The 27,638-nt window shown below is 41.9% G+C and overlaps 1 protein-coding gene across 10 annotated transcripts in view; it reads left to right on the forward strand.

Annotated features, from left to right (window-relative positions):
• ARHGAP28 (Rho GTPase activating protein 28) overlaps positions 1–27,638 on the forward strand; it is a 216,530-nt gene that overhangs the window by 97,344 nt on the left and 91,548 nt on the right. For 9 of the 10 annotated variants that reach the window (XM_070050446.1, XM_002713588.4, XM_070050445.1 and 6 more), the window contains one exon: positions 25,471–25,673. In XM_070050446.1, the coding sequence (XP_069906547.1) occupies positions 25,471–25,673 (203 nt within the window). The remainder of the gene's footprint in view (positions 1–25,470; positions 25,674–27,638) is intronic. The other variant, XM_070050450.1, reaches the window with a different exon arrangement.

The following is a 27,638-nucleotide window of genomic DNA, read 5'->3' on the forward strand; positions in this document are numbered from 1 at the left end:
AGGTACTCTGCCGTGGGACTCAAGAATCTTTTTTTTTTTTTTTTTTAATTTATTTGCCAGAGTTAGACAGTGAGAGAGAGACAGAGACAGAGAGAAAGGTTTCCTTCCATTGGTTTGCCCCCCAAATGGCCGCTACAGCCGGCACACTGCGCTGTTTCGAAGCCAGGAGCCAGGTGCTTCCAAGGACCTGGGCCATCCTCTACTGCCCTCCCGGGCCACAGCAGAGAGCTGGACTGGAAGAGGAGCAACCAGGACTAGAACCCCGTGCCCATATGGGATGCTGGTGCTGCAGGCAGAGGATTAACCAAGAGAGCCATGGCACAGGCTCCAGGACTCAAGAATCTTAACCAGCATCGTAACTGCTAGGCCAACATCTGACCCTTCACAGTATCTTTTGAAAACAGAAGCAATTTAAGTTTATTTCACAAATGTTTTATTTTACAGATTACACTTTTATGTGTCTGTTGCCTTTGCATCTTTACTGAAAATTAATTGATAACATATATGTGGGTATATTTTTGGACTCTGTTCTGTTGATCTATGGGTCTCTTGACAGCAACAGCACACTGCTTTATTACTGTAGTTTATAATGTCTTGAATGCAAGTAGTACAAGTGTTTTGCCTATTCCAGGTTCTTTGCATTTCTCTATGAACATCATAAAGCTTGTAATTTCTATAAGATAACCTGCTGCAATATCATTGGGATTGCTCTGAATCTGTAAGTCAATGTGGGGAGAACTGACATGCTGACATATTTAAGCTTCCAATCCATGAACAAGTTGTTCTCTTAATTAATTTAGTACTCCTTTAATTTATCTCAGCAATATTTGTAGTTTTCAGTGCACAAGTCTTACACATCTGTTGTAAGATTTATTCTCCGGTGTGGCTCTCAGTTTGATGCCATTATAAATGGTATTGTTTTAAATTTTTCTTTTGTGTTTGCTCCCTGTTAGTGTACAGAAATACAAGTTTTTTTGTATATTGATCATGTACCTTGTAACCTTGCTAAACTCGCTTCTTAATTTAGTAGTTTTTTTCTATATCCTATATGACTTTCTGTTTAAATAATCATGATATCTGCATATGAAGAGAGTTTCCTGCTTTCTTTCCAGTCTGGATGCCCTTCCTGTCTTGTTGTTGCTTGATGGTGCTGGTTAGACACATCAGCACAGCATTGTAGAGAGGTGGTGAGAGGAGTCATCAGGTCTGGTTTTCATCACAGGGAGAAAGCATCCAGTCTTTCACTGCTAAATATGACATTAGCTGTTTTTCATGGCTGCCCTTTCCTGCTGAGTACCACCCTTCTGTTCTTAATCTACTAAGAGATTTTTCGACATACATGGAAATTGAACTGAAAGTACCTATTTTTTTTGTATCTACTGCATGATCCTTTGTTTTTTTAGTCTATTAATATGATGAATCGTATTAATTGTTTTTTCAAATATTCAATCAACTTTGTTTTCCAAAAAACCTCGTGTGGTAATTATGTACTATCCTTGTGATATTTTGTGGGTTTTAATTTGCAAAAGTGTTTTAAAGAACATTTGCCATCTCTGTATAAGGAATCGGCCTGTGGTTTTCTTTTACTATCTGTCTTGTTTGGTGTCGCTCCCCCTCTTCGTGGAGGAACGACACAAGACCCTGCGCTGTTCTTCTGTCTGCTCGGCCCTCCCCGGGTTTGCTGCTGGTTCTTCCCGGGTTGGCTACTATCCCTTCCACCTCCGTGGAAGGGCAGTTCCCCCTGGCCACATTCCCCACTTCCGCAGGGGAGCGGCACACCGCCGGCCGGCTCTTCTCGGGGGCTGCACAGGTGTTCCTTCAGCTAGATGTTCCCCTTAGATGTTCCCCATAGATGTTCCTGGTGCATGCCGTCTCTCTCCTCCTTTATAGTCCTCCTCTGCCAATCCCAACTCGGCTGCCCACACGCCGAGTACGCTGCTCTCCTCCAATCAGGAGCAAGTCCTACAGTTTATTAGTTGAACTGGAGGCAGCTGTGCGGAAGCTGTTTACTTCTCTCCCAGCGCCATATTGTGGGAGAGCAGATGCATAGAATAAGTCTTAATTCCAGTAACTCAGTCCAGTCCGGATTGCTCCCCACATTTGGCATTTGGGGAATGCTGACCACATAGAATGAGTCAGTTTTTTGAAAGTCTCTGAAGGATTGGTATTATTTCTTCCTTAAATGTTGGTTGAAATTCCCTAAACCTGGAGTTGCCTTTGTGGGAAGATTCATTCAATTTATTAAATGAAGGGTTATTCTCATTATCAATTTCTTATTGATTGAATTTTGGTGGATTATGTTTTATGGAGAATTTATCTTTTACATTTAAGTTGTTGAACTGATTGACATAAATTTTTTATAATATCAACACTAGTTTCCTTTTAATTTCTGTAAACTCTTTAGTGATCTCGTTTCTCTCATTTGTGATGCTGCTAATTTGCATCTTGTTTTCACCTGATCCATCTGGATAGAGGTTTGTTAATATTACTGAACTTTTGTAAGACTGATCCTTCCATTTCATTGATTGACTATTTTTTTCTAGAAAGCTTTTATTTAATAAATATAAATTTCATAGCTACAGCTTTTGGAATATAGCAGTTCTTTCCCCTATACCTGCCCTCCTACCCCCAAACCATACCAACTCCTACTCCCTCTCCTGTCCCATTCTTCCTAAAGATTCATTTTTAATTATCTTTATCTCTCTTTATATACAGAAGATCAACTTGTACTAAGTAAAGATTTCAACAGCTTGCACCAACACAGACACACAAAGTATAAAGTACTGGTTGAAGACTAGTTTCTCCATTGATTCTCATAGTACGACACATTAAGGACAGAGGTCCTACATGTGGAGCAAGTGCACAGTGACTCCTGGTGTTGATTTAACAATTGACACTCTTACTAATGACATCAGTGATCACCGGAGACTCTTGTCATGAGCTGCCAACGCTATGGAAGCCTTTTGAGTCCACAAACCTTTGATTGACTCTGGTTTTTCTATTTCATTGTTTTTGTTTCTGGAATTTGCTATTTCCTGTTTTCTGCTTACTTTGTGTTTAATTTGCTGGTTTTTTTTTAAGATAGAAGCCAAAACATTAGTTGGATAGCTTTCTCCTTTTCTATTGTATGTGTTTAATGCTATCAGTTTTTCTCCAGCTACTGCTTTAGCATATTCCACAAATTCTGTTATACTGCATTTTTAATAATTTCATAATTTCTATTTAAATTTTTATTTCTCTTTGACCCATTGGTTGATTAAAAATGTGTTTTTTAGTTCCAAAATAGTCTAGGATTTTCTAGATATCTTTCTGTTATACATATCTAATTTAAGTCAAAGAAAATATTTCTATGATTTGAATACTTTTAAATTTATTGACACTTTTTGTAAATTTTCTATTTGTACTTGAAAAGAATGTGTTATTCTGTTAATGATGATGGAGTATTCTGTAAAAATAATTAAATAAGTTGTCTTTTACATATTTGCTGATTTGTTACCTACTTATTCTATAAATTATTCAGGTAGGAGTTTTGAAATATTTTACTTTAGTTATTTTGTTGTTTTTTTCCTGCTGTTCTATCAGTGTTTGCCTTATGTGTTTTGAAGCTCTTTCATCACATATATAAAAGTTGAAGATTGTTATTTCTTCTTGATTGATCTTTTTAGTATTGTAAAATGATCTTCTTAATCTATAATAATATTTTTGGCTCTGTAATAAACTTTTTCTGCTACGGATACAGCCAATGGCGAAGGTTGGGCCAGGCCAAAGTCAGGAGACTGACTTCTTCTGGGTCTCCCACAAGCATTTGGCAGTCTTCCATTGCTTTCCCTGGTGCATTAGCAGGGCATTGGATTGGAAGTGGAGCAGCCGCGACTTGAACTGGCACCCTTATGGGTTGCTGGCATCGCAGGCAGAGGCGTAACCTAGTATACCACAGCACTGGCACCACAACTTTCATTTTTTAGCATAGCATTTTATTTTTACTTTAATCTATTTATGCCATAACGTTTCACGTGTTTTTTATTTTTTGTCAGCAGCATATCGTTGTGTCTTGCTTTTTTATCCAATCTGACAATTAATGCCTTTTAATTGGGATGTTTAGATCATTTATACTTTAATGTATTTATTGATAGGGCTGAGTGCAAATCTACCATTTTTCTATTTGTTTTGTATTTGTCTTCTTTTACATTCACCTTTTTTTCTTTGGCAGGGGCTTCTTTTAGATAACCTTTTGCTTTATAACTATTTGTTGTGGTATTTTAGTGATTTCTTTAAGCTATATATTATATATAACTTACCAACATTTACCTTTCAAGTAAAATGTCTGAAGGTTAAAAATACACTAGGCAGATTCATGGCATAGTAAACATAGCGGAAGAAAACGGCTAGTGAATGTGAAGGCATAGCAACAGAAAGTCTCCAAAATAAAACAAAGAAAAAGATAGGAATATATGAAATACATGTAATAAAAATCTTACAACAGTATACTTCTGTATCACCTTCCAGTCTTTTCTGCCATGCCATAGATTTCAGTTACTTTTTGTTTTAAGCACCTAATTAGCCTTTAAAGGGACCTAATTAATAAAAAAGTATATCTAACCTACGATTACCATTTCATATATTCTTCATTCCTTTGAATATGGCCCTCATTGTTCCATCTGTTATGTGTGTGTGTGTGTGTGTGTGTGTGCTTGAAAGATTGATTTCCTTTACCATTTCTTATTAAAAAAAAATCTGCTGCTGCTGGATCTTTCCATTGTTCATGTTTGATATTTATCCACCTTTCATTTTTGCAAGATATTTCTATTTAGTATACAATTTTAAGTTGATAGATTTTCTTTAAGTACCTAAGGTGTTGTTTGCTGTTTTTTGGATTGTATTGTTTTAGGCAAAAATATCTGGCATTCCTTGTTTTGCACCTCTGTTCATGTCCTTGTGTTTTTTTTCTGATTTTGAGATTTTTTTTTTCTTTACCAGTGTTTTAAACAATTTGATTTTGATTGTGCCAGGATTTTGTTTTCTTCCTGTGTCTTATGTTTTAAGTCTGTTGAGCTCCTTGGCTTTTAAATTTTCGTCAAATTTTGTTCTCCTATTTGGGTATTTTAAAAACCTTCCATGTATTTACTCAGGATGTCAGTATTTCCTGTAGCTTCTTAAACGTAAAGTTATAATAACTGTCTTAATATCATTGTCTACTAATTCTAGCATCTGTGTCATTTCCCAATCTGTTTGTATTGAATTTTCTCCTCATTGTGGGTCATGTTTTCCTGCTTCTTTGCATGTCTGGTATTACTGTTTTTGGTTTGTTTTTTTTTTGTTTTTTTTTTTTTTTTGAATTCACAATGCTGACTTTTACCTCATTAGATATCTCATTGGATATTTTTATATTTCTATGCATATTTTTGAGCTTTGTTCTGGCACTAACTCCTTGCGAGTTTTGATTTTGAGATATGTTAGATAGGACCAGAGTAGTATTTAGTCTAAGAAAAAGTTTTCTCCAGAAGGAAAAACTCTTTGGAGTACTCTATCCAAGTCCTATAAATCATGAGCTTTTCCAGTCTGGGTAATGCAAACACAAACTCTTCCCCAGGGGCCTGTGATTACGGGGTTCCTGTTATCTAATCTTTCTGGTGTTGTTTTTCTGAACTAGGGTGCTTTCCAAATATGCGTCTGCTGATCAGTATTCGGCTAAGAAAAATTTGAGGGGTATTCTGTGAGGATCTCCAGATTCTCTCTCTCTCTCTCTCTCACCCTCACCCTCTCACCCACACACAGAGACACACACACACACACACGCACATGCCTCAATCCCTGTTTGGTGAGCCAACAGGCCCAGTTGGGTTCACACCATGGCCCGGAAGCTCTCTCTAGGCATTTAACTGGGGCCATTGTGGGGCTGAGCTTGTTTATTTCCTGTCTTTCAAGGATCACCGTTTTTAGTTTCCTGACATTCAGTATCTTGAAAATCAATTCATATATTTTGTGCATGTGTAGATGCATGTTTTTCTTTATTATGGCAAGGGGAGTAAATCTGGTTCCTGTTACTTCATCTTGGCTGGAAGTTGACACAATTATTAGGCCACCTGACATCTTCCTATTGGTCAGAGGGGTTGTGTTTGTCTACTTTTTTCACTCCTTCTCTTCCGTGTGTTTCTGTTTGTCTTATTTCTGTTGATATGTGTTCAAGTTCACTGATCTTTTTTTCTCTTTTTTTCTCAATTGCTGTTCCACCCAGCAAATGTTTTATTTCACATATTACTTTATATATGTACAGAGATACGTATTTTGTAACTTCTATTTCTTTCCTCATCATGTTCATTTTGTATTTTAAATCCTTAAGCATCTTGAGCATTTTTATTCCAGCTGTTTTAATATTTTTCCTGCTAATTCCATAATTTCTATGTCTTCATGTTGACTCATTTTTATCTGGTTATGACTCTTTTTTTTCCTTCTTCATAAATCTAATATTTTTCACTTGATTCTGGAACTTGTGAATTTCAGGTAGTTGGTTGAGTGCTGGGTTTTCTTGTATTTCTTGAAAGAGTGTACAGTTACTTTACTTGTGGCAGAGGGGATACGTACATTTCAGAGTAGCGTCTCATGAGGACACATTTGGCCTTACTGGCCAGGCATGAGACTTGTGAAGTTCCCACAGTATGCCATGTGTGTTTGGTTGCATTTGTTTACGCTGGCTGGGATGAACTTAGTTACTCTGTCACGCTTGAAGCAGAAGCACAACAGGTATAATCACACATTTAATGTGTACACCAGTGCACATGTGTGCTGGCACCAGTGTGAAATCACTTCCCTAGCCCTGTGTGACTTCCGGAAATTTTCTGGGTTCCAGCTCCCTGGTTCTTTTCAGAAGCAAATGCTTGCCTGATTTTGTGAAGGTTCAATGTATGCAGCCTTGATAAGAATTCAGCTCGAGTCCAAGGGATTTCCCCCGTGCCAGTTGCAGGATTTATTTCTCTTGGTTGATCCTGTCTTTCTGGTGCTCTGACCAGCAAATTCTTGCTGACTCAGTCTTCCTGAGCTTTGATCTCTGCTTCTTCCCTCTGGGAGACTGCTGGGCTCTGTGCAGGAACTCCTTCCTTGTGCTCCATCCTGGAAAGTGCCTCCAAGTAGAAAACCACAGTGACTGAAGAGCTGGCTTCATTTGTTTCCTTCCCCCGGTGTGGTAGTCCTGTACTGCCTGTTTTCAGATTTAAAAACAGTCGCTTCCCTGTGTCTGATTTTCTGGTTGTTTACAGTGGGAGAGTAATTTTGAACCCTGTTGCTCTTGCATGACTGCAAAGGGAAGTTCACTGGATATGTTTTTCACATACACATCTGTGCATGTGACCCCATGCCGTATTTGTTTTGGCTCTATTTGCCCTCATTAGAATGTCAGCTCAGTGAGGGTTAGGTTTCTTGCTCTTTGCTATCATTACAGTAACTAAAGTAGTGTCTAGCATCATGAACTTTGTACTTCCCGTTAGTAGGCACTCAATAAATGCTTAAATAAATTGTTAAACCAATCACTATCATTAGCATATTGTGGTCAGCAAATTTCTGAACCTATAAAAGTATGTTTATACCTGCATATTTTTAGTCACTTTCACCACTGAATTATCCTCAGATTAAATTCTTCTTTGTATACACTTTCCAGAAATCTGGCATTCTCTTTTCTTTTCAAGGCAGATTTCAGCTGATTATTGAGAAGGTTGGAGCTAATTTGAAAAAGTGTTTTGTTTACCAGGGGATTCCAATTCAATCCCATCGAGGTGGCATGTACCAATGCCATCTCACTGTTCCAGGTGATCAGTTTCAGTTCACAGTTGGTCATGGTGAAGGGACTGGGAGTCAAAGGGAGCACATAGACAAGTCTAGTACCTGCTAACGCTAACTGATGGAGTAAATAAAGGGGAGAGTGATCCAACATGGGAAGTGAGATACTCAGCAGACTCATAGAATGGCAGATGTCCTAAATAGCACTCTGGCCTCAGAATCAGCCCTAAAGGCATTCGGAGCTGGCTGAAAAGCTCATGAGAGTATTTCAGGCATGGAAAGCCAAGACACTCTGGCAAAAGATCTCTGCGAGTGAGATCCCAGTGGAAAGAACAGGTCATCAAAGAAGGAGGTACCTTTCTCTGAAGGGAGGAGAGAACCTCCACTTTGACTATGACCTTGTCTAAACAAGATAAGAGTCGGAGAACTCAGAGGGCTTCCATAGCCTTGGAAACTCATGACTGGAGCATAGGGAGATTACTGATGCCATAGACAGGAGTGTCAATTGGTAAAGTCAACAACAGGAGTCACTGTGCACTTACTCCTCATGTAGGATCTCTATCCTTAATGTGCTGTACATTGAGATTTAATGCTATAACGAGTACTCAAACAATATATTTCACTTTGTGTTTCTATGGGGGTGCAAACTGTTGAAATCCTTACTTAATGCATACTAAACTGATCCTCTGTAAAAAAAAAAAAAAAAAAAAAAAAATATCAATTCCCAACTTGACTCTCACTGGGATTAAACATGACAATAGGTCTGCTCTGATTTCATCATCATTTAAAAAAATCATCTATTATTTTTCACTTTATGTTTCTGTGTGGGAGCAAACTGTTGAAATCCATGCTTAATGTATACTAAGCTGATCTTCTGTATATTAAGATAATCAAAAATGAATCTTGATGTGAATGGAAGGGGAGAGGGAGTGGGAAAGGGGAGGGTTGTGGGTGGGAGGGACGGTATGGGGGGGAAGCCATTGTAATCCATAAGTTGTACTTTGGAAATTTATATGCATTAAATAAAAGTTTAAAAAAAAAAAAAAAGAAAAAGTGTTTTGGCCTGTGTCTTTGAATGAATTCCAATGCATTCACATACAAAGTCTGTTCATGTTTTCATGAGGCATCAGTGGATGCATGGACGCAAATATAACTGAAACTCCATTGGCCCATGTCTAGAGGCGGGCAGGGTGGGCCTGAGGCGCTCTTTCCTTCAGGAGAGGCCCCCTAAATGAATCTTAAACTGAGTCAGGTAGGAGTAGGAGGGAAGATTCCAGGCACAAGACTACTTTTCTAAACAGAGGTACCAGTCATGAGCCTGCAGGATGCCTGGTGGAGGAACACGTGCCGGGTCGATGGAGTCCATTGCAGTATCTAGAGGGGGTGTCTAGGGGGCTGCTGCATGTGAGTCTGGGGGAGCAAGTCGAGGATGGGTGTAGCGACTGGGGGGTGGTTTTAGCTAAACTCTGAGGCAGGAAGAGGTTTGGGGAGGAGGTGGCTGCAGACAGTATGAAGAGCTGTGTGCTAAAGGTTGTACCTTGAGAACTACTAGTAGGCAAAGATGGGTGGGTAAAGAGGATTCAGAAAGCAGAGAGAGGAGCACAGCTCAGAGCAGTTTGAAGAGAATCAGGAAGGAGTGATTTCAGGCTAAGAGACAGAACTGTGTCCGACTCAACAATTAAGGGGTGCTGGAATTATTTAGAGTGGGCTTTGGTTGGGGTGCCTGTAAAATGCATATTGTATATATTGTATATTATTTTATATATGTTATTATATATTATATACATATTATATATTACATATATGTATGTAAACATATGAAAATAAAATAAAAATACTCAGGCCCAAAATACATATACTCAGGTCTCTCCCTAAATCTTCTGACTTGAAATTTCTATGGGCAGGACCTGAAGATCTGCAGCTTACAAAGTTCTCTAAGAAATGTTTTAGCAAAATAACTAGTGTGAGTTGCTGGAGTAGAGTTTCAAGAAGGAGGGCTCATCAACTGAGCCACGTACATCATAAAGTTCCAGTGCAGTTGCATTGTGAAAGTACTCACCAGATCTGGCCATTCAGAGGATGCTCCTAGACTTAGTTGCAGCTAGTCGCCCAGTGTGAAGTTTCCATAAACTTCACCATCAGAGAGAAGAAAAGGCTGGAGAGGAAGGCAAGAGTCATCGTTGAGTCAGCATTGCATTGCTGGTTCTCATGTATTTATTCGTCAGAACCGGAAATGGATCCAGCTGCCATTCCTTTTCAAAGTTCTCTCAGGCACAGGTGGTTAGCCTAGTGGTTAAGATGCTAGGTAGAACACGAGCATCCCGTATCAGAGTACTTGGATGCAGTCCCTGACGCTGGCTACTGACTCCAGCTTCCTGCTAATGCATACCCTGCAAGACAACAGTTTAAGTAATTTAGTCCCTGCCTTCCACTTGGGAGCCCTGAACTGAGTTCTTGGCTTATGGTTTTGGCCTGGCCCAACCCTGGCCATCGTGAACATTTGGAGGGTGAACTACCAAGTGGGAGCTCTCTCACTCTCCTTCTCTCTCTCTCTCTCTCTCTCTCTCTCTCCCTCCCTCCCTCCTTTCTCTTTCTCTTTCAAATGAAGTAAAAAAAACCCACACACTTTTTTTCCAAAATCTATTCAATGCATTTGGTAAATGTTTTCTAAGGGCTTGCCGTGTGGAAGTCACCCACTGAGTGTCTGTCAAGAACACCCAGATATACTTCCAAGTACAACAGAACTTAACTATACTGAGAACTACAAGAGGGGTGTGGGGAGCTCTGGAAGCTTACGCTTACCTCCCTCCTGGAGTTGTGAACACTGCATTTCTATTTTTTTTTTGCAGTGTAGTTATTTTTGTATCTTCTTTTAAGAAAAACATAGTACTCTTTGTTTCTTTTCTTCTTTTCTTTGTAGGATAATACAACCAAAAAAGTCTTTTGTAAAAGATCCCATTTCTCAAAAAGTTACTGAGATAGCCAAAACTAATTTTCAAAAACTTTGCAATAATTTTTAACTTTCTTTCTTTTTTTATTTTTATTTGACAGCTAGAGTTATAGAAGTGAGAGAGAGACAGAGAGAAAGGTCTTCCTTCCGTTGGTTCACTCCCCAAATGGCCGCCACGGCCGATCCGAAGCCAGGAGCCAGGAGCCAGGTACTTATCCTGGTCTCCCATGCGGGTGCAAGGGCCCAAGCACTTGGGCCATCCTCCACTGCCCTCCCGGGCCACAGCAGAGAGCTGGCCTGGAAGAGGAGCAACCAGGACTAGAACCCAGCGCCCTTATAGGATACCGGCGCCGCAGGCGGAGGATTAACCAAGTGAGCCACGGCACCGGCCCCAATAATTTTTAACTTTCTATCAAGAAATTAATATCAATCCATAGTTAGCAAATGTAGAAAGTGATTATTTTTCTTAAATATGTGATTCTGAAAGTTTTCCTGGAGATTGACATTTTTCTAAGTAAGAATTATGTAATAGAAATAAATGGGGAACTGCAAAGGATTTAGCTGAATTCGGGATCAATGATTACAGTTGTTTATTGACTAGTAATATCTGGAGGACAAGTGTGGACTGAAATCCAGCCTTGCTTCATTAGCTGAACTGCATTTCCCGGAGAGAATAGTCTCTACTGAAATTATACAAAGGTGCTGTGTTGGCTGGCAGGAATCCTGGTAGAACTTCCTTTTACAAACTACTGGAATATACAAGTATGTAGTCTGTTAAGCAGAACATGGGTAATTTCTGTTTTAACCAGGGAGCTTTAGAATGAGAGCAAGAACTAGAAACTTCACTTGCCCATTCATCAGAGACAAAATATTAAGCGGTGGGTTCTTCTGTAAAATAAACACAGAAAAGTATAAGACCTAACTTCTGTGTGCCAGTGGTGCTTAAAAGAATTTCAGTGAAAGCTCGTTAGGTCTGCTCATAACGGAGTCCGTCCAAGGAACTGCTGACTATCATAATTACTCCTGGCCGGTGGTGAAGATGGTAACATCACTGGGAAAATGAATGGCTGGGAAGCCTCAGAGGAGACAAAACTTCCCAGGTCAGATGGTTCTCTTAGAAAGAAAAAAAACCCAAAACTTTACCTAAGATGACAGACAAAAATGACTCCCCATGCCCCCTGGCAGAAACTATTGACCAGGGATTTGTAGCTAGTTTCTGAGCTGCTGTCAGGAATTAAATCCTGAGCTGCTAACGCTATTCCTCTTGGCTGGGGGGCAGCTTCAGAATTTCGGTGACAAGCGTCCCCACTGTGTGAAGTGTCAACCAGTGTGAAACATTTACTCGAGTCGCTTGTGATGGAACGTTCACATCTCTTGTCTATCCCAAGTTCGCATTTACCACGAGCATTCAGGGTGCCTTTCCTTGTCATCCTCTAAGAGGGATTTGGAGGACCTAATTCTGACAGTGGCTTTCATGGCAGTTTTAGAGAGTGTGGCATGCTTTAACTGCTGGCTCTGTGGTTGGCTCAGGCAGCTTATATGATAATGAACAGTGTGTTGGGTGAACCGGAGACAGGCAGAGAATGCATTTCAAATGTTTTCAGTGGGATTCTGATTATCAGTAGCATCAATAATAAAAGTGCGAATTTAGAATGAATTATTTTATTTTCACCTCGTTCTGATACTTTGGGAATATGTGTACTAGCTAGTAAAATGAAAGTCTTGGCGCCCGCTTCCTTGAATGGCTTTCAAATAGAAGACATGAATTATGGACACTCTTTGAAGAATCTCTCATGCATTCTAATATGTCAACCAATGTATAAATTTAAAATGTGATTAATGTTTAATGATGAATAGTGCTAATGTATTCCTTTTAGATCCAATATACAATAGTTTTTAAATGTGTGGTACTGTTTCATGTTTTATATGCAATTTTTATAGCCAAGCTAGTTGGTTTGCTACACTTGCCCAGTTTATTAGTTTACCTTCAAATTTTTGAGAATTTTATATATACTTATATATAATATCTGTATTTTGTGATACTTTTCTTGTAGCTCTCTTTGTTCTTTGAAGACTTTGACCAGAGATAAAACTCCCAACTTGTTTTATGATTTAAAAAAATGTAACTAATTTGATTGTCTTATATTTTTTGATTATCATATGTTTTTAAGAAGTAGAAGAAGGGAACAAAGATGATAATATCTGATGTGAAATGTGAGCCTTTAAATGTTTTGGCGAGTGAGTGATGACATAAAGTGTGCACAGATCGGGAGACTAGTAACCGGGGGAAAAGGCATGGGATTAGGTCCCAGGATAGCAAGCTTGTCCTTCTGGTTCTTACTAAGGATCTGTGTGATTTTAGCCGACTTAATTGACCTCTCTGAGCTTTGTTTTTCTTATCTACAAAATGCGGTAGCTTATTTGGGTGACTCTCACATTCCTCCTCAGCTTTCCAATTCTAGAATTGTCTGTTTTCTTGGCAACCCTGGTTATGACTTCCCAGTCCAAAGCTGCTTCTGTGGGTACAGAGCTGAGGATACACATGTGTCAGAGTTACCAGCGAAAATAAGTGAAACACGGCTGGTGATTGCTCAGAGGCACCCTCAAGAATCAAAGCATCACAGAGTGAGTCTGAGGGTGGCAACAGGATATTGTGGAAGAAGAGAAATCAAGGAGGCTGAGCGTCTGCACGGCCAGCTCCCCTCTGCTGGCGTTTCCCAAGTGGCTCTCGGGGATTTCACACCACATCCATCGTTTGCAGCTGAAGTGATGGGAGTGCCCTCTGAGGAAGGCCAGACTCTCCGGGGCTCTAGGCTCTGTGAGCTCTGTAAGCCAGCCCCACCCCCGGATGATGCCCACCTGGGCATTGGGCAGAGCCACTGCCTGATGCTTCCTGCGGCCGTTTGCCATTCTGTCCTGCTGGAATGCATTTTTTTTTTTTTTAATACACTGAAGAGAAGGCAACTATACAAAGAAGCAATAGAGCAGGGTTTTCAGGCTTCATGGCTGAGCATTAATGACAAGGTAATAATGACAACAGAGACCAGAGAGGTCAAGTGGCTGCAGCCCAGCAGTGGCAGTACACCTCGAGAGGCAGAAGCAGACAAGAACACTAGGAAATCAAGGCAGACCCTTAGACGATGGCAGAATGGGGGACACATATTTTTTTTTAAAGACTTATTGTTTATTTTGGAAGTTAGAGTTACAGAGAGAGAGAGAGAGAGAGAATCTTCCATCAGCTGGTTCATTCCCTAGATGGCCACAACAGCCAGGACTGAGCCAGGCTGAAGTCAGGAGCTTCAAGAGCTTCTGGGTCTCCCACATGGGTGCAGGGGCCCAAGCACTTGGGCCATCTTCCACTGCTTTCCCAGGCGCATTAGCAGGGAGCTGGATCGGAAGTGGAGCGGCTGGCACCGTGGTGGCCCCAGATTCTTCTTTTTAATGACTGAAAGTCACACACAGTGGTGCCAGCTGCAGCAGACCCCTTAAAAGCACACCATAAAAATATACTGAGATGTGGTACTATGGAGAGAACACAGATGGAGAACAGGGTATTTACTTCTGAAATAAAAAGACGGTCTTTTTAGGAGTATTGATCCAGATTACTTGCTGGAAAGTATGAATTTCTGAAACATACAGGCTGCCAAGATTCCCATGGGTCAGTGAATGAGTCAAGGTGAGAATTCGGAAAGATTCTTTTTGCTGACATTCTGTTTCATAGACTCTTTCCTGGTGTCTCCTAATTAGATACAAAATATGAGCCTCTGAGCGATGATTAGGTGTCACTGAGCTGGTTCCCTACTCATAACTTTAATTTATCTTTGAGGCTAATGTGATAAGAGTCACTTGTGGGACAGATTGAACTTCACCAAAATCAATATACACGTCAAGCTCCTACACTGAGTATTAGTTTTAGCCCAGATGGAACATAAAATGCTCACGACTGGTGATTTACTTTGTTGCTGGTTTAGCTGATTGTTAGCAGAACCATTTCCCATCTGTGTCCGAGTCTCTCTTTTGCCAAAAGCCACCCATAGCCCTCCCAGGGAGTGCATTTCAGTCTTTCTAAATGCACGCCCCTTCTTAAAAATTCTGCCTTTTGCTAAAAATTATTTGAAATCTCAAACCATTTTTAGTCATCCAAATTCCAAAAAAATACATTATCTCAGGGGTCATTATTTTCTCATACAGGTGTTTTATTGAGATTTAATCCAGATAACATAAAATGCACCCTTTTAGAGTGTAAACGTGAGTGGGTTTTGGTATATTTACAATGTTGTGGTCTCCTCGCCACCATCTCATTCCAGAGCATGTCTATCGCTCCAGAGGAAGCCCTGGACCCGAGGCGGGCAGGCAGTCCCCTCTTCCCCGCCCCTGGCTCCCAGCCAGCGTCGGGGAATTTTCACAATCAGATTGTATTTCAGGGCTGTTATGTACCTCGTTCTATATACATTTATAATTTATGTACTTAAACCCTGGGGTAGCTCTGCAGACATTGACTCTCTTCCGTGGCCTTCTCTGTTCCTTGGTAGAGCAGTCGGTGGAACATCATCTAAGTTGCTTTCGAAGGCCAGCGTGGAGTTTGCTTGACCTCCGTAGCTAGAAGTGCAGAAAAACCCATTACCCACGCCACTCCACCTCCGCAAGAAAGGATTCTGTTGATCTTCCTTAGACAGGCATCCATCGGCCCAGGTAATCCCTGGGATTTGGTGTATAATGAGTTGAGGTTGTGGTTTCTTCCATTGCCACCATCTGGCATGCCACCATTTCTACCACAGTGTTTGCTCTCGAAGGCGATATGTAAATATCCAAGAACGTAATTGTTGATGGAGCGCCTACTGGCTCAAAAAAAAAAAATTGACTTTCTAATATTCCCTGCCACGTGACTGTGGGTTTCTTTGCTGTTTGAAATCTTCCTCCGGTATCCGTACACAGTTTCTGTATCATCTACTGTCAGCACACAGGCCCAGGCAGCTCCTTTGCCGTGGACAGGTGACGTCATCAGCTTCTCCTTTTTCCCCTAAAGGGGCTGAGGCAGGCGAGGGAAACAGAAAATCGAGAGGGCAGAATGCAAAGAGAGGGTGCCCAGGGAACAGGAAAGCAGGGTCCCGGAGCCAAGTCAGAGCACCCCCGCTCTGTGGCCCAGCTTCCCTCACCCTGAAACCAACCGTAGCTGCTTTGTATCCTCCTGGCCTGGAAGTGTTTTCTGAGAGGCAGCCAAGCTGAGCGTGTTTGCAAGCCTGTAGAAGCGCAGAAGCAAGGGCCTTATCCTCTTACGTCGTCTTCCTCCTGAGGAAGCTAGAGGGTGGACAGGCGTGTCAGTGGGACCGGGCCCAGGGTCTGTCCCAGGGAGCGGGCAGCTCCTCCCGCAGGGGCTCTGCTGCAGTCACGAGTCCCAGACGACTGTGTGGGATGTGCAGCCCTGCTGCCGCCACGAGCAGCGTTAGAGGACAGTGACAGCCATGGAAAGTCAGTCCCCTTCTTCTGGAGGAAAGGGAAGAGCGGATCTGAAACTCTGGGGTTGTGTTCAATTTTAGAAGAATCGTGAAGCTATTCTTATACATTTAGGCAAGGATGTCTTGCATAGAAACAATGTTTCAGCCCATGGAGTACAGGTCAAGGCCAGACTAAGACATGGAACTGGGCTCTTCACTTTGCCACCCCTGCAGTGGAGACGTGTTGTCAGCCCGCACTCTCCCTAGGAGACGGGTTACTGATGCTGTTGTTACTGAATGTTCCTCTTAGCGGGATGGGCAGTGTGTCTCACCTCACCCTACCTCAAGTGACTCAGTAACGTATTCCTTCCAGTTGGTGTCAGGAATAATTTTGGCTGCAAATGACAATAAAAACAACAGACTAGTATATTTTTTAAAATAAATATTTATTTTTCTTACATTTCTGGAACTCTAGAGATGGACAGCGGCTGGTGTGATTTCTGAGACCCAGTGATATCAGTCCTGTCCACTACAATTTCTTGGCTTTATTCTTATGGGTGTGATGACTGCTGAAGCACCAGCCATCTTGTCTACATTCCAAGAAGGGAGTGGGAGGAAAAAGATAGCACCTATACCAGGAAAACCAAAGATCTCAGTGAAAACCTGGGAAAGACTTTTACTTACGTGGCTTTGACCAGAACTGTGTCGGAGGCCTCTTCTGGCCTAAGGGAGTTGGAGAAACAAGGCCTAGGAAAGGGACAGCGTCAGAGAGCAGCTGGGATAAATACAGTTTTATTTGTTTCATTAAAGTTCTAGCAGTGTATTAGTGCATTGTGATATTCCAGCACCAGTTATAGCTTGATTCTAAATGTAGCTCTGAGCAGCCTAACGCATTAGTTAAATCGTAGTAACCACTAACACGTGGGCTGCATTGCAGTGACTCTGTAATGTGGGTGATTATATCTCCCATTTTGCAGATTAGGAAGTGGAGGTACAAAGGCTCAAAGCTGCAGAGCCTGCCTTCAGACCTGGGCCAGCCAGCTTCACAGGTTTTCTCCGTATAAAAGTATGTGTAGCCATAAACAGATAAGCAAATACCTGTGAGGACTCCTGAAATTAAGAAAGATGATGGGGGAGGGCAGGGGGCCGGGGAGCATTGGGACATGGCTGAGAAGGTCTGAATTCAAATCCCGGTCTACTGTCACCAATCATTCATTCAGTAAATATTTCTGAGTTCCTGTTAATTGCCAGACAAGGGTCCACTATGTGCTAGTGGGGAAAAGAGGCCCCCAAAACCGAAGCAAGCAAATAAGTAAGTTGTAGATTGCTGATGAGAAGCAAACACAGAGAGCTAAGATGGTGGACGATTGGAGAGATGCCACTTCAAGGTGGCCAGGAGAGAATTCCCCACAGAAGGTCATGGGCAGTGTCGTGCTGTGAAAACAGCAGTGGCAGAATGTTCCAGGCAGAACAGACAGAGCGCATTCCCAAGGGGAAGAAAGAGCCTGCCTTTTCAGAGACAAGATGAGCATGCCCAAATCTACTGCCCGGAGAGCGGGGTGGAGGGTGGGCTGGAGGTGAAGATCCAGGGACAACATGCTGAGCCTGGACGTCATGGAAAAGAATTCGTATTCACTTGGGATGGCAGTGGTAAGCTCTGTGTCACCCTTTACTCTTAAAAAAAAAAAAAAAAAAAAAAGATTTATTTATTTATTTGCAAGTCAGAGTTACACAGAGAGAGGAGAGGCAGAGAGATATAGAGGTCTTCCATCCACTGGTTCACTCCCCAGTTGACCGCAATGGCTGGAGCGGCGCTGATCTGAAGCCAGGAGCCAGGAGCTTCTTCCGGGTCTCCCACATGGGTGCAGGGACCCAAGCACTTGGGCCATCTTCTACTGCTTCCCCAGGCCGTAGCAGAGAGCTGAAAGGGAAGAGGAGCAGCCACAACTAGAACTGGCGCCCATATGGGATGCCAGCACTTCAGGCCAGGGCATTAACCCGCTGCACCACAGCGCCGGCCCCACTCTTTACTCTTCAGTAATTTTTTCCCTCATTGGATGAGACATTATCATACTGGCTGTGACTACTTCATGTGGTGAGTGTAAGGATCAAATGATGTAATGCAAGTGACAGAAAACTAGTTTATGTAAAATTCTCCATAAAATAAGAGGTCCTAATAACCCAGACACAGAGAAAGTGTTTCTTAGCTAGACGAAGGCCTTTTAAAAATAGCTTTGTGGATGCCCTCTACAATCGTGGTTAGGCAATGCAAGCTTATCCATAAAGAAATGCAACTTTAGCCAGCGCCGCGGCTCACTAGGCTAATCCTTTGCCTGCGGCGCCGTCACCCCGGGTTCTAGTCCCGGTCGGGGCGCTGGATTCTGTCCCAGTTGCTCCTCTTCCAGTCCAGCTCTCTGCTGTGGCCCAGGAAGGCAGTGGAGGATGGCCCAGGTCCTTGGGCCCTGCACCCGTATGGGAGACCAGGAGGAAGCACCTGGCTCCTGGCTTCGGATTGGCGCAGCACGCTGGCCATAGCAGCCATTTGGGGCGTGAACCAACAGAAAGAAGACCTTTCTCTCTGTCTCTCTCTCTCTCACTGTCTAACTCTGCCTGAGAAAGAAAGAAAGGAAGGAAGGAAGGAAGGAAGGAAGGAAGGAAGGAAGGAAGGAAGGAAGGAAGGAAGGAAGGAAAGGAGGAACTTCTAGAAGGAAGTGTGTTTGCAATGCTTTGTGGGAATTCCTCTTCCAGTTAGGATGTTGATTCGATTGTGCTAGCCCATGGTTCCCACTGTAACTACCAGGGGGTTGAGGACAAATGGCAGAACGATGTATTTTTAAAGCTACATTGGAGAGCTGTGGACACAAAGAAGTCAAAAAGAGCTCTGTTCTGGTGAACACAGGGCTTTCCCTGGAGCAGCAGAGCCCAGGGCTCACTCCCTCACTGGGCATCTGTTAGAACTTTCTGCATGTCTGTGCCCTTCGGGACAGAAGCTCACACTTGCCGGGGAGAGGAACTCTGCGAGGGCAAGGAGACACCAGTGGAGCTCTCCGTGGCGGCCCACACTCCACAACAGATAGGAATTTGTAGAAGCTCCAAATGCGGAGCTGTTCTCTGCACTCAACGGGATTTTCCCCTTGATGGTTTTGCTGAGAGCCCAGCAACACGGGAGCCTGGGGGCCAAGCTCCAGAGCAAAGAGAAATTTCCGCAGTTCATGGCTTTTATCTCCAAGCCCATCTAGCAGGAGTGACCCGCACACACAGGGTAGTCATCCCCTTGAAGCTTTTGAAACCAGAGATGCAAACTAAAACCAATTAAAGTGAAACAGCCCGGCCAGACCCAGCGCAGCTCCCGATTGGATTGAAGTGATTTGCTTCTCCATCCAAAAACCAGACAGCAAAAGGCTGACCCTTTCTGGGGGAAAATGCATGCTTATTCCAGTTTTCTTGAGGTTTTTTCAAACAGAGTCTGCAATATAATAAAAAGGTAGGAGAAACGTGAAGATAAAGGAATAGGTGACTCCTAAACAACTGATTGTTTTAAAATCAGTATTAGCAGGGGCAGGCTTTGGCTTACCAGTTGAGATGCCCATTGAGATGGTTAAGACTCCCACAGTGGAGTGCCTGGTCTGCTCTTGACTCCAGCTTCCTGCTACTGCTCACCCTGGGAGGCAGCCATTCCAGGGGCTGTTGGCAGGGCTCTGGGGAATGAGTCAGCAGACGGGAGCAGAAACTCTCTGCCTGTCAAATAAATAAAAATTTTAAAAGTAATATATTATCAGACACATTAACAGAGCAGGTGTTAGCACTAAGAAACAAAAACTACCTAATAACAATGATAAATATGTTAAAGAAGTTAGAAGAGAGGATAGACAAAAATGGTTAAATGTCAACAGAGAAATAGAATCTCAGAAAAGAACTGTTTGGATATTCTTGATATGAAGAAGACACAGTATTGGAATTGAAGCACTCAACAGATGAACTTAGAAACTGGACTTGGCAATGGAAATTCATTAGCTGAAGCCCAGAGAAAGGATGGCGGGGGAACCCAAGAAGGTTGTGAAGGGCATAACAAATGGCCTTGTTTTTGGAGTTCCAGAAGGAGATGATAGAAGAAATGGACAGAAGAAACGTGAAGAGAAAATGTATAAGAATATCCCCCAATTGATGAAAAACATAAACCCATAGACTGAAGGTCAGTAAGTGTCAAGCAGAATTTATAGAAAGAAAACCACAAATGCAGCTGTTTTAGACTCAAACTATAAACAACAAAAGATAAAGTGAAAAATGCATTAAGAGCAGCTAAAGAAAACGGGTACTATATTTAGAAGACCATCCATAAGAATCACATCTGACATCAGAATCAGTAGAGTCCACAAGACAGTGGAACGACTTCTTTAGAAAGATTTCAACAACAGCAAAACTGCCAGCCCTGGGGTGGGCAGTTGGCCCAGCAGTTGGGATGCCCACATCTCATGTTGGAGTGTCTGCGTCTGAGTCCATGCTCCACTCCTGATCCTAGCCCCTGTTAATGAGCACCCTGTAGGAGAGCTCAAGCACTTGGGTTCTTGCCACCCATATGAGGGTCCTGGATTGAGCTCCCCACTCCCAGCTTTTGCTCCAAGAGGGGGCCATTTCAGGCATTTGAGGAGTGAACCAGAGGATGGGAGAGCTCTCTCTCTCTTTCTCTCTCAAATAACTAAATAAACATTAAGAAATAAAAGGTGGAGGGAGAATTATAACTCATACAATATTTATGTTTTAAAATTGTAAAATACCAGTTCAGTATGAATGATAATAAGTTATAAGTCTCTGGTACCCATTAAAATATAACACAAGTTATAGCTAAAAGCACAATGGAAGAAAAACGGAATAATAAATTTTTTCCTGTGTTTTTTCAATGCCAGTTTGAATTTATGGTAAGTACCATATGTGATATTGCTCTTCCAGATGAAAGCTGCTACAAAAAGCTCCTTTGTAGCAAGATTGCATTCTGTTTTTCATATAACATTTTACTGGTATTTTTTGGAATAAAAAAAAATACAGACAGCTGAGGAAGCCTAAGCCTTATTTTCTCCTTATATGGTGATGTCAGGAACTGCGGATTGAAACTCAACAAATTGCTGGGTGGGCCTGAGGACCCGCATATGTAATGTTTTGAGAGTGGAAGGTCATGGTGGAAGGTCCATCTTGGGGCAAAGGAGAAATATTTGGACTCTTAGCTAAAAAAATGAGAGCTCTTCCAAGTGCGCATTTCCAGAAAAAATGCTGACTTCTTTGCCAAAAAAAAAAGAAAAAAGGCTGATCACTGCAGCTCAGGGATGCCTTGTGTGGATGTCGCAGATGAGCAAGTGTGTCACTCAGCAGCTTGTGACCAGGATTTCACATCTGTTCCCGCTGTCCCCAGCAGAGTTTTATGAAGATTTCGTCTTTGAGATCCTATTAACATTCCCTTCGCATGAGGAAGAAACTGTGCCATAACTGAAATTATCATTGTTAACCCCAAATGTATCGTTCCTTCTTGTTGTACTCTACAGTTCCCTCATTCCTAAATTCTCAACAACTTTAAATATTGTCAGTACTTGGGTATATCTTCATGTTTGCTTTATCCATTGATTCAAGAGGCAGAGATAAGAGGGAACAAGAGACAGAGGGACAAAGAGAGCTCCTACCTGCTGGTTCACTCCACAAACACCTGTGACAATTTGGACTGGGCCAGGGCCAAAGATAGGAGCTAGGAAATCAATCCAGGTCTCTCACGTGGGTAGCAGATTTCCAGTTACTTGAGCCATCATTGCTGCTTCGAAGGATCTACATTGGCAGGAAGCTGTAGTCAAGAGCCAGAGCTGAGAATCAAAGCCAGCACCCTGATGTGGGATTGCGGGCATCTTATCTTAACCACTAGGCCGGACTCCTGCTCTTGTTGAAATGTTGAGCTAGATTATACAACTCCATGCAGCCATTGGTGTGGCATCACTATATTGTTGTGGAAAAAATGGCAATGACATGTTTGAGTTAGGAAGACAAGGCAATTTGTGGAACAATGTTGATGGAATGCATATGGGAGGAGGAGACCCTCCATTGATACTATTATATATTATTTAAATGTTCATACTTACAATAAAGGAAATTATGATTTTAAAGACTTGACCCATGTCTGCTGTGAAGACTGGAATTTTTGGTGGCAGGCATTGTGGTGCATCAGATTAAGCAGCTGCTTAGAACACAAGCAGCCCATATCAGACTGCTGGTTTGAGTCCTGGCTACTCCACTTCAAATTTAGCTTCCTGATAATGTTCCTGGGAAGGCAGAGGATATTAGCACAAGTGGTTTCTTTTTTAAAAAGATTTATTTATTTATTTATTTACTTACATATTTATTGGAAAGTCAGAGTTACACAGAGAGAGGAGAGGCAGACAGAGAGAGAGGTCTTCCATCCACTGGTTCACTCCCCAGATGGCTGCAACAGCTGGAGCTGTGCCAATCTGAAGCCAGAAGCCAGAGCTTCCTCCAGGTCTCCCACGCGGGTGCAGGGGTCCAAGGAGTTGGGCCATCTTCTTCTGCTTTCCCAGGCCATAGCACAGTGGCGCAGCCAGGTCTCGAACCGGCGCCCATATGGGATGCCAGCACTTCAGGCCAGGGTGTTAACCCACTGCACCACAGCACCTGCCCCTAGCACAAGTGTTTGAGGCCCTGCCTCCAGTGTGGCAGACCCAGATGGATTTCCAGGATCCTGACTGGGGCCTGCCCCAGCCCCAGGTGTTGTGAGCATTTGGGAGTGAACCAGCACATGGAAGATAGTCTCTCTCTATCTTTCAAATAAATGAATATATACATAAATAAGTAAATCTTTAAAAGAAAACAGTAAGTTTTTTACACATAAGACATATTCACTTTTTAAAAAGAAAGTAACCTCAAAAATTTTTGCACCAAAATGAATTTATATTTCCATTTTCCATGAACCTTTTGAATTACCTTTATATATACTCATATTTTATGAATTTGTTAGCACTTTCAGTAATAGCTAAAGGAAAAAATTATTAAAAGCTTAAAAATAATAATGAGCCATAACTGTCTTGATATCTTATTGCTTTCAAATCGGTTTCAACTACTAGAATGTGTCTGTTTTATCAAACTATAAAGAAATCATTGAAACACTCTTTATCACTCAATTATCAAAGCTGCCTAACATTCTTTTTATCACACAGCACATAAGGAAATAAAGAGAATAATTTATATTTTCCTGAAACACTTTGATTTAAAAAATAAGTTGACCATCTTGCTGTCTTGTAGATGTTCAGAACTTCTTACAGTCAGGTACTATGACAAGATCAATAATAAAATTCTAGAAATTTCTATGACAGGTGGTTTAGAAATTTAGAAGGATTTTTAGAGGAATAGGGAATCTGAGCAGAAAGATTTTAGTCTTGTTTATGGAAACATTATTTTCCCTTTCTTTTTGTACTCCCGTGTGTACTAGTGTGTTTCCCATGAGCTGTCGGCCATGGTTACATTTTATATCTGCGGATCTAGATTAATTGTCCTAAGTGAGTCATGGCAGTTGGGTCTCCCTGTGTCGGTGCTCTGGTTACCTCTTCCCAGTTCTTGTTTGTGGTGAGACTGCTCTGACTGCACATCCATTAGAGGTAACCTCAGCCTTTGGTTCCAGCCCACCTGAGCCCAAGAAGAAGGGAAGCTCCAAGGAAGTTCTTTGCAGACTCACACCAAATTTGACAAATAAAAAAGAAAAAAGCAAGAACAGACAGAAGGCTTTGCTGTATAAAGCAATCCAATCTTAATGGCTGAGGACCAGTGTTTCAGTGCATCAAACATCACATTCCAAAGAAATGTAATATTTGTGACTCATATATCATGGAAGCCTTGTATTTGATTTTATTTTTGTCAGTCACCAAAATCTCTCAAAATCTCAATATTTGGCATCTGTCTACCCTGCTGTGTGTCTTGCTGTTTGAAACAGACATCTGTTGCATACTTCTGTGTTGTGAAGGTTTCACAAGTGCTTGTTTGCTTGGTGTTGGCAGCAGACCCAGGAAGAGAGAGGGCCCCACGAGTGGCTGCAGGCTTGGCCCTGGCTGCTTGTGTCCTGTACTGGTGGTGGCACACTTAGGGAATGAGTTCCCTCAGGGGTTAAGCTGGCCAGAACCTCCCTTGGTGGCAATCTGCTTCTCCCCTAGCTGACCATGGCAGGCTGCCCCCAGTCATTGTTCCGCTCCCCCATCCTCGTATAGAGTTTTCACTTAACGTTATAGAACATTTCACTATCTCATCATCAAGTAACTTTAAACATTTTATGTTTTGTATTTCAGAAAATTGTACAAATAAATGTAACATTAAATTTATCACCTTAACCATTTTTAAGTGGTATCCACATTCATAGTATTGTGCAACCGTCCCTACCATCCACCTCCAGACTTCTTCTCACTATCAAAACTGAAACCATACCCATGAAATGGTTAACCCCCCGTTCACCCTCCTCCCAGCTCCTGGCCACCACCAGGCTACTTTGCCTTTCTATGAATTTGACTTCTCCAGATACCTCATCTAAGTGGAGTGACAGGTTTGTGATTTTGTGAATGACTTATTTCCACTTGGCATAAAGCCCTCAATTTTATCCATATGGTAGCATGTATTGGACTTTCCTTTCTTTTGAAGAATGAATAAGTATCCCATTGCGCGTACATATCACAGTTTGCCTATCCATGTGTTTGTTGACGGACACCTGGTTGCTTCCACCTTTTGACTGTTGTGAATAATTGTCATAGATATGCAAGGAAATCTGCGAGCTTTTGCTTTCAGTTCTTCTGGGAATGTACCCAGAATTGGCATTGCCAAATCAAGTCATAATTCCATATTTAATTTTTTGAGGAATTGCCATACTTTCCATAGAGTGTCCCATTTTACATCTCCACCAAGAGTTTCTCTACCTACATCCTCAATACTTGTTATTTTTTATTTCCTTTTTACATTGAGTACCCTAATGGGGGAAACTACCCTTCTGTGTTGTTGTCTGAGATACTTTACCGGGGCAAGCTTTGACTATGCATGTTTTAATACATACGTTTAATTTCTCATTTTATGAGTGTGCGAAAATTAGAAAACAGAATTTCACGTGAATTCCTGGGTGGCCCCTCATTATGAAGCGTAGAGAATAAAAAGGAAGATCTGCCAATGAACAGAGACTATTCCCAGGAATCCCATTCCACCACACTAACTCCATTTCTCCCTTGGTGTTAAACTGAAACTTAACTTTGTGACTGTGTAACCAAATCTCACTCACCTGTATTATTCTTTCCTTAGAAAATCCATTCCTCGCTGCCGAAGAATTAACAGGATGCTCTCCAATGAATCCCTACATTGCCCTGCGTTCAGTCGCTCCAACTCGCAAGCCTCCGTAGACAGCGCCTCCATGGAGGATTTCTGGCGGGAAATAGAAAGTATCAAAGAGAACAGCCTGGGAGGGCAGGAGGAGCAGCCGCCAGCCGAGGTCAAGCCTGTGGATGGTATGGGTTAGATGTGTTTTCCTGCTGTGCTCTTGCTGCGCTCTCTTGTTCTGTTGCCAAGCACAGGTCATCCCACCATGAGTTTAACCTGCAACTTGGTAGAGGTAGGCTATCAGTGACCTACTGCCTTGGATTTCTATCCACTGGACTGGCTCAGAATGGCTTTTATCAATGACGACTTGACTTGAAGGTGGGCTAGACCTTGACACAATTCAAATTGATCCCTTGCACATCACTACTTAGGGATGGTGTACCTGCCCATTGATTTGATTTGCTATCATTAAGTAGACAGTATTCTAACTTTGGTGACTTTTACATGTGTGTATTAGATTGATTAGAGAGAATCATCGTGATATGCCTATCATTGACACTATCAGACAATCCTCAGATCACATTCAAGTTCTGTTAATCATTTCTATATTAACTTATGTTTTTATTATTTATTATCTGAAAGAGTGACAGAGAGGGACTGGCACTGTGGCATAGTAGGCTAAGCCTCTGCCTGAGGTGCTGGCATCCCATATGGACACAAGTTCGAATCCTGGCTGCTCCTCCTCTGATTGAGCTCTCCTCTATGGCCTGGGAAAGCAGTGGAAGATGGCCCAAGTGCATGGGCTTCTGCACCTGCATGGGAGGCCCAAAAGAAGCTCCAGGCTCCTGGCTTCAGATCAGCCCAGTCCCAGCCATTGCAGCCATTTGTGGAGTGAACCAGTGGATGGAAGACCTTTCTCTATGTCCTTCCTTCTCTCTCTCTGTAACTCTACCTCTCAAATAAATAAACAAAATCTTAAAAAAAAAAAAAAAAAAGAAGAATTAATGACACAGAGAGAGAGAAAGAACTTTTATCTATTGGTTCAGTCCCCAGCTGCACGCAATGGCTGGTGCTGGGCCATTCTGAAGCCAGGAGCCAAAAGCTTCATCTGGGCCTCCCAAGTGGGTAACAGGGGCCCAAGTACTTGGACCATCTTTTGCTGCTTTTCCCAGATCAATAGTAGGGAGCTAGATTGGAAATGGAGCAGCCAGGACATGAATCAGCAACCACGTTGGGATGCCCACATCATAGGCAGCAGTTTTATCTGCTGTGCCACAACACCAGCCTCTGTATTGACTTCTATGACTGAAAAAAAAAAAAAAAAAAAAAAAACCCTCTATTTTAGAGTTGCTTGTTGCATTTACATTATGGGACTGTTTTTTTACAGTCCCTTTTTCCTTTACAGTCTGGTCAGTCTTGTAGCCTTTCCTTGGTTTTATGACCTGGACACTTTTGAAGTTGACAGTTCATTTTTCAGAATATTCCTGCTGTGAAGTTGTCTATGTTTCCTGGTGGTTCAGATGTGGGCTATGCAGCTTTGGCGAGTCATGATGTTCTATTCTTCTTGTTCTATCCTTTGACAGATGCACAGTTTTGATTTGTCTCATTACTCATGATGTTCACTTTAATCTCTTAAGATAATATATGCAAGATCTCTCAAATGTGGTTATTATTTTCCATTTTATAATTATTAATTACTTTCTTGTGAGATACTTTCAAGCTATGTAAATATCCGATTCAACATCACATCATCTCTTTATATAAGAATGTGCTACTAGTTTATTTAGTGGGTTTATATTTTACTATAATTTGATTATTTTTATTTGAAAATCAAAGAGACAGACAGAACTCACACCTGATGGTTGACTGCCCAACTGCCTGCAGTGGCTGGGGCTGGGCCAGGCCAAAGCTAGGGACTAGGAACCTAATCTGCATTTCCCGTGTAGGGGAATCATTTGCGCTATTACCACTGCCTCCTGGGGTCCACATTAGCAGGAAGCTGTAATTGGAAGTCAGGACTCAAACCAGACATTCAAATATAGGATTAAATGAAGTCAGGACTCAAACCAGACATTCAAATATAGGATTAACATGTGTCCTAACCACTAGGCCAAATGACTGGCCTTTATAAATTATCTTATTTTTAAAGATTT

The sequence above is a fragment of the Oryctolagus cuniculus genome, chromosome 10 (assembly GCF_964237555.1).
Source record: "Oryctolagus cuniculus chromosome 10, mOryCun1.1, whole genome shotgun sequence".
Classification (NCBI taxonomy): Eukaryota; Metazoa; Chordata; class Mammalia; order Lagomorpha; family Leporidae; genus Oryctolagus; species Oryctolagus cuniculus.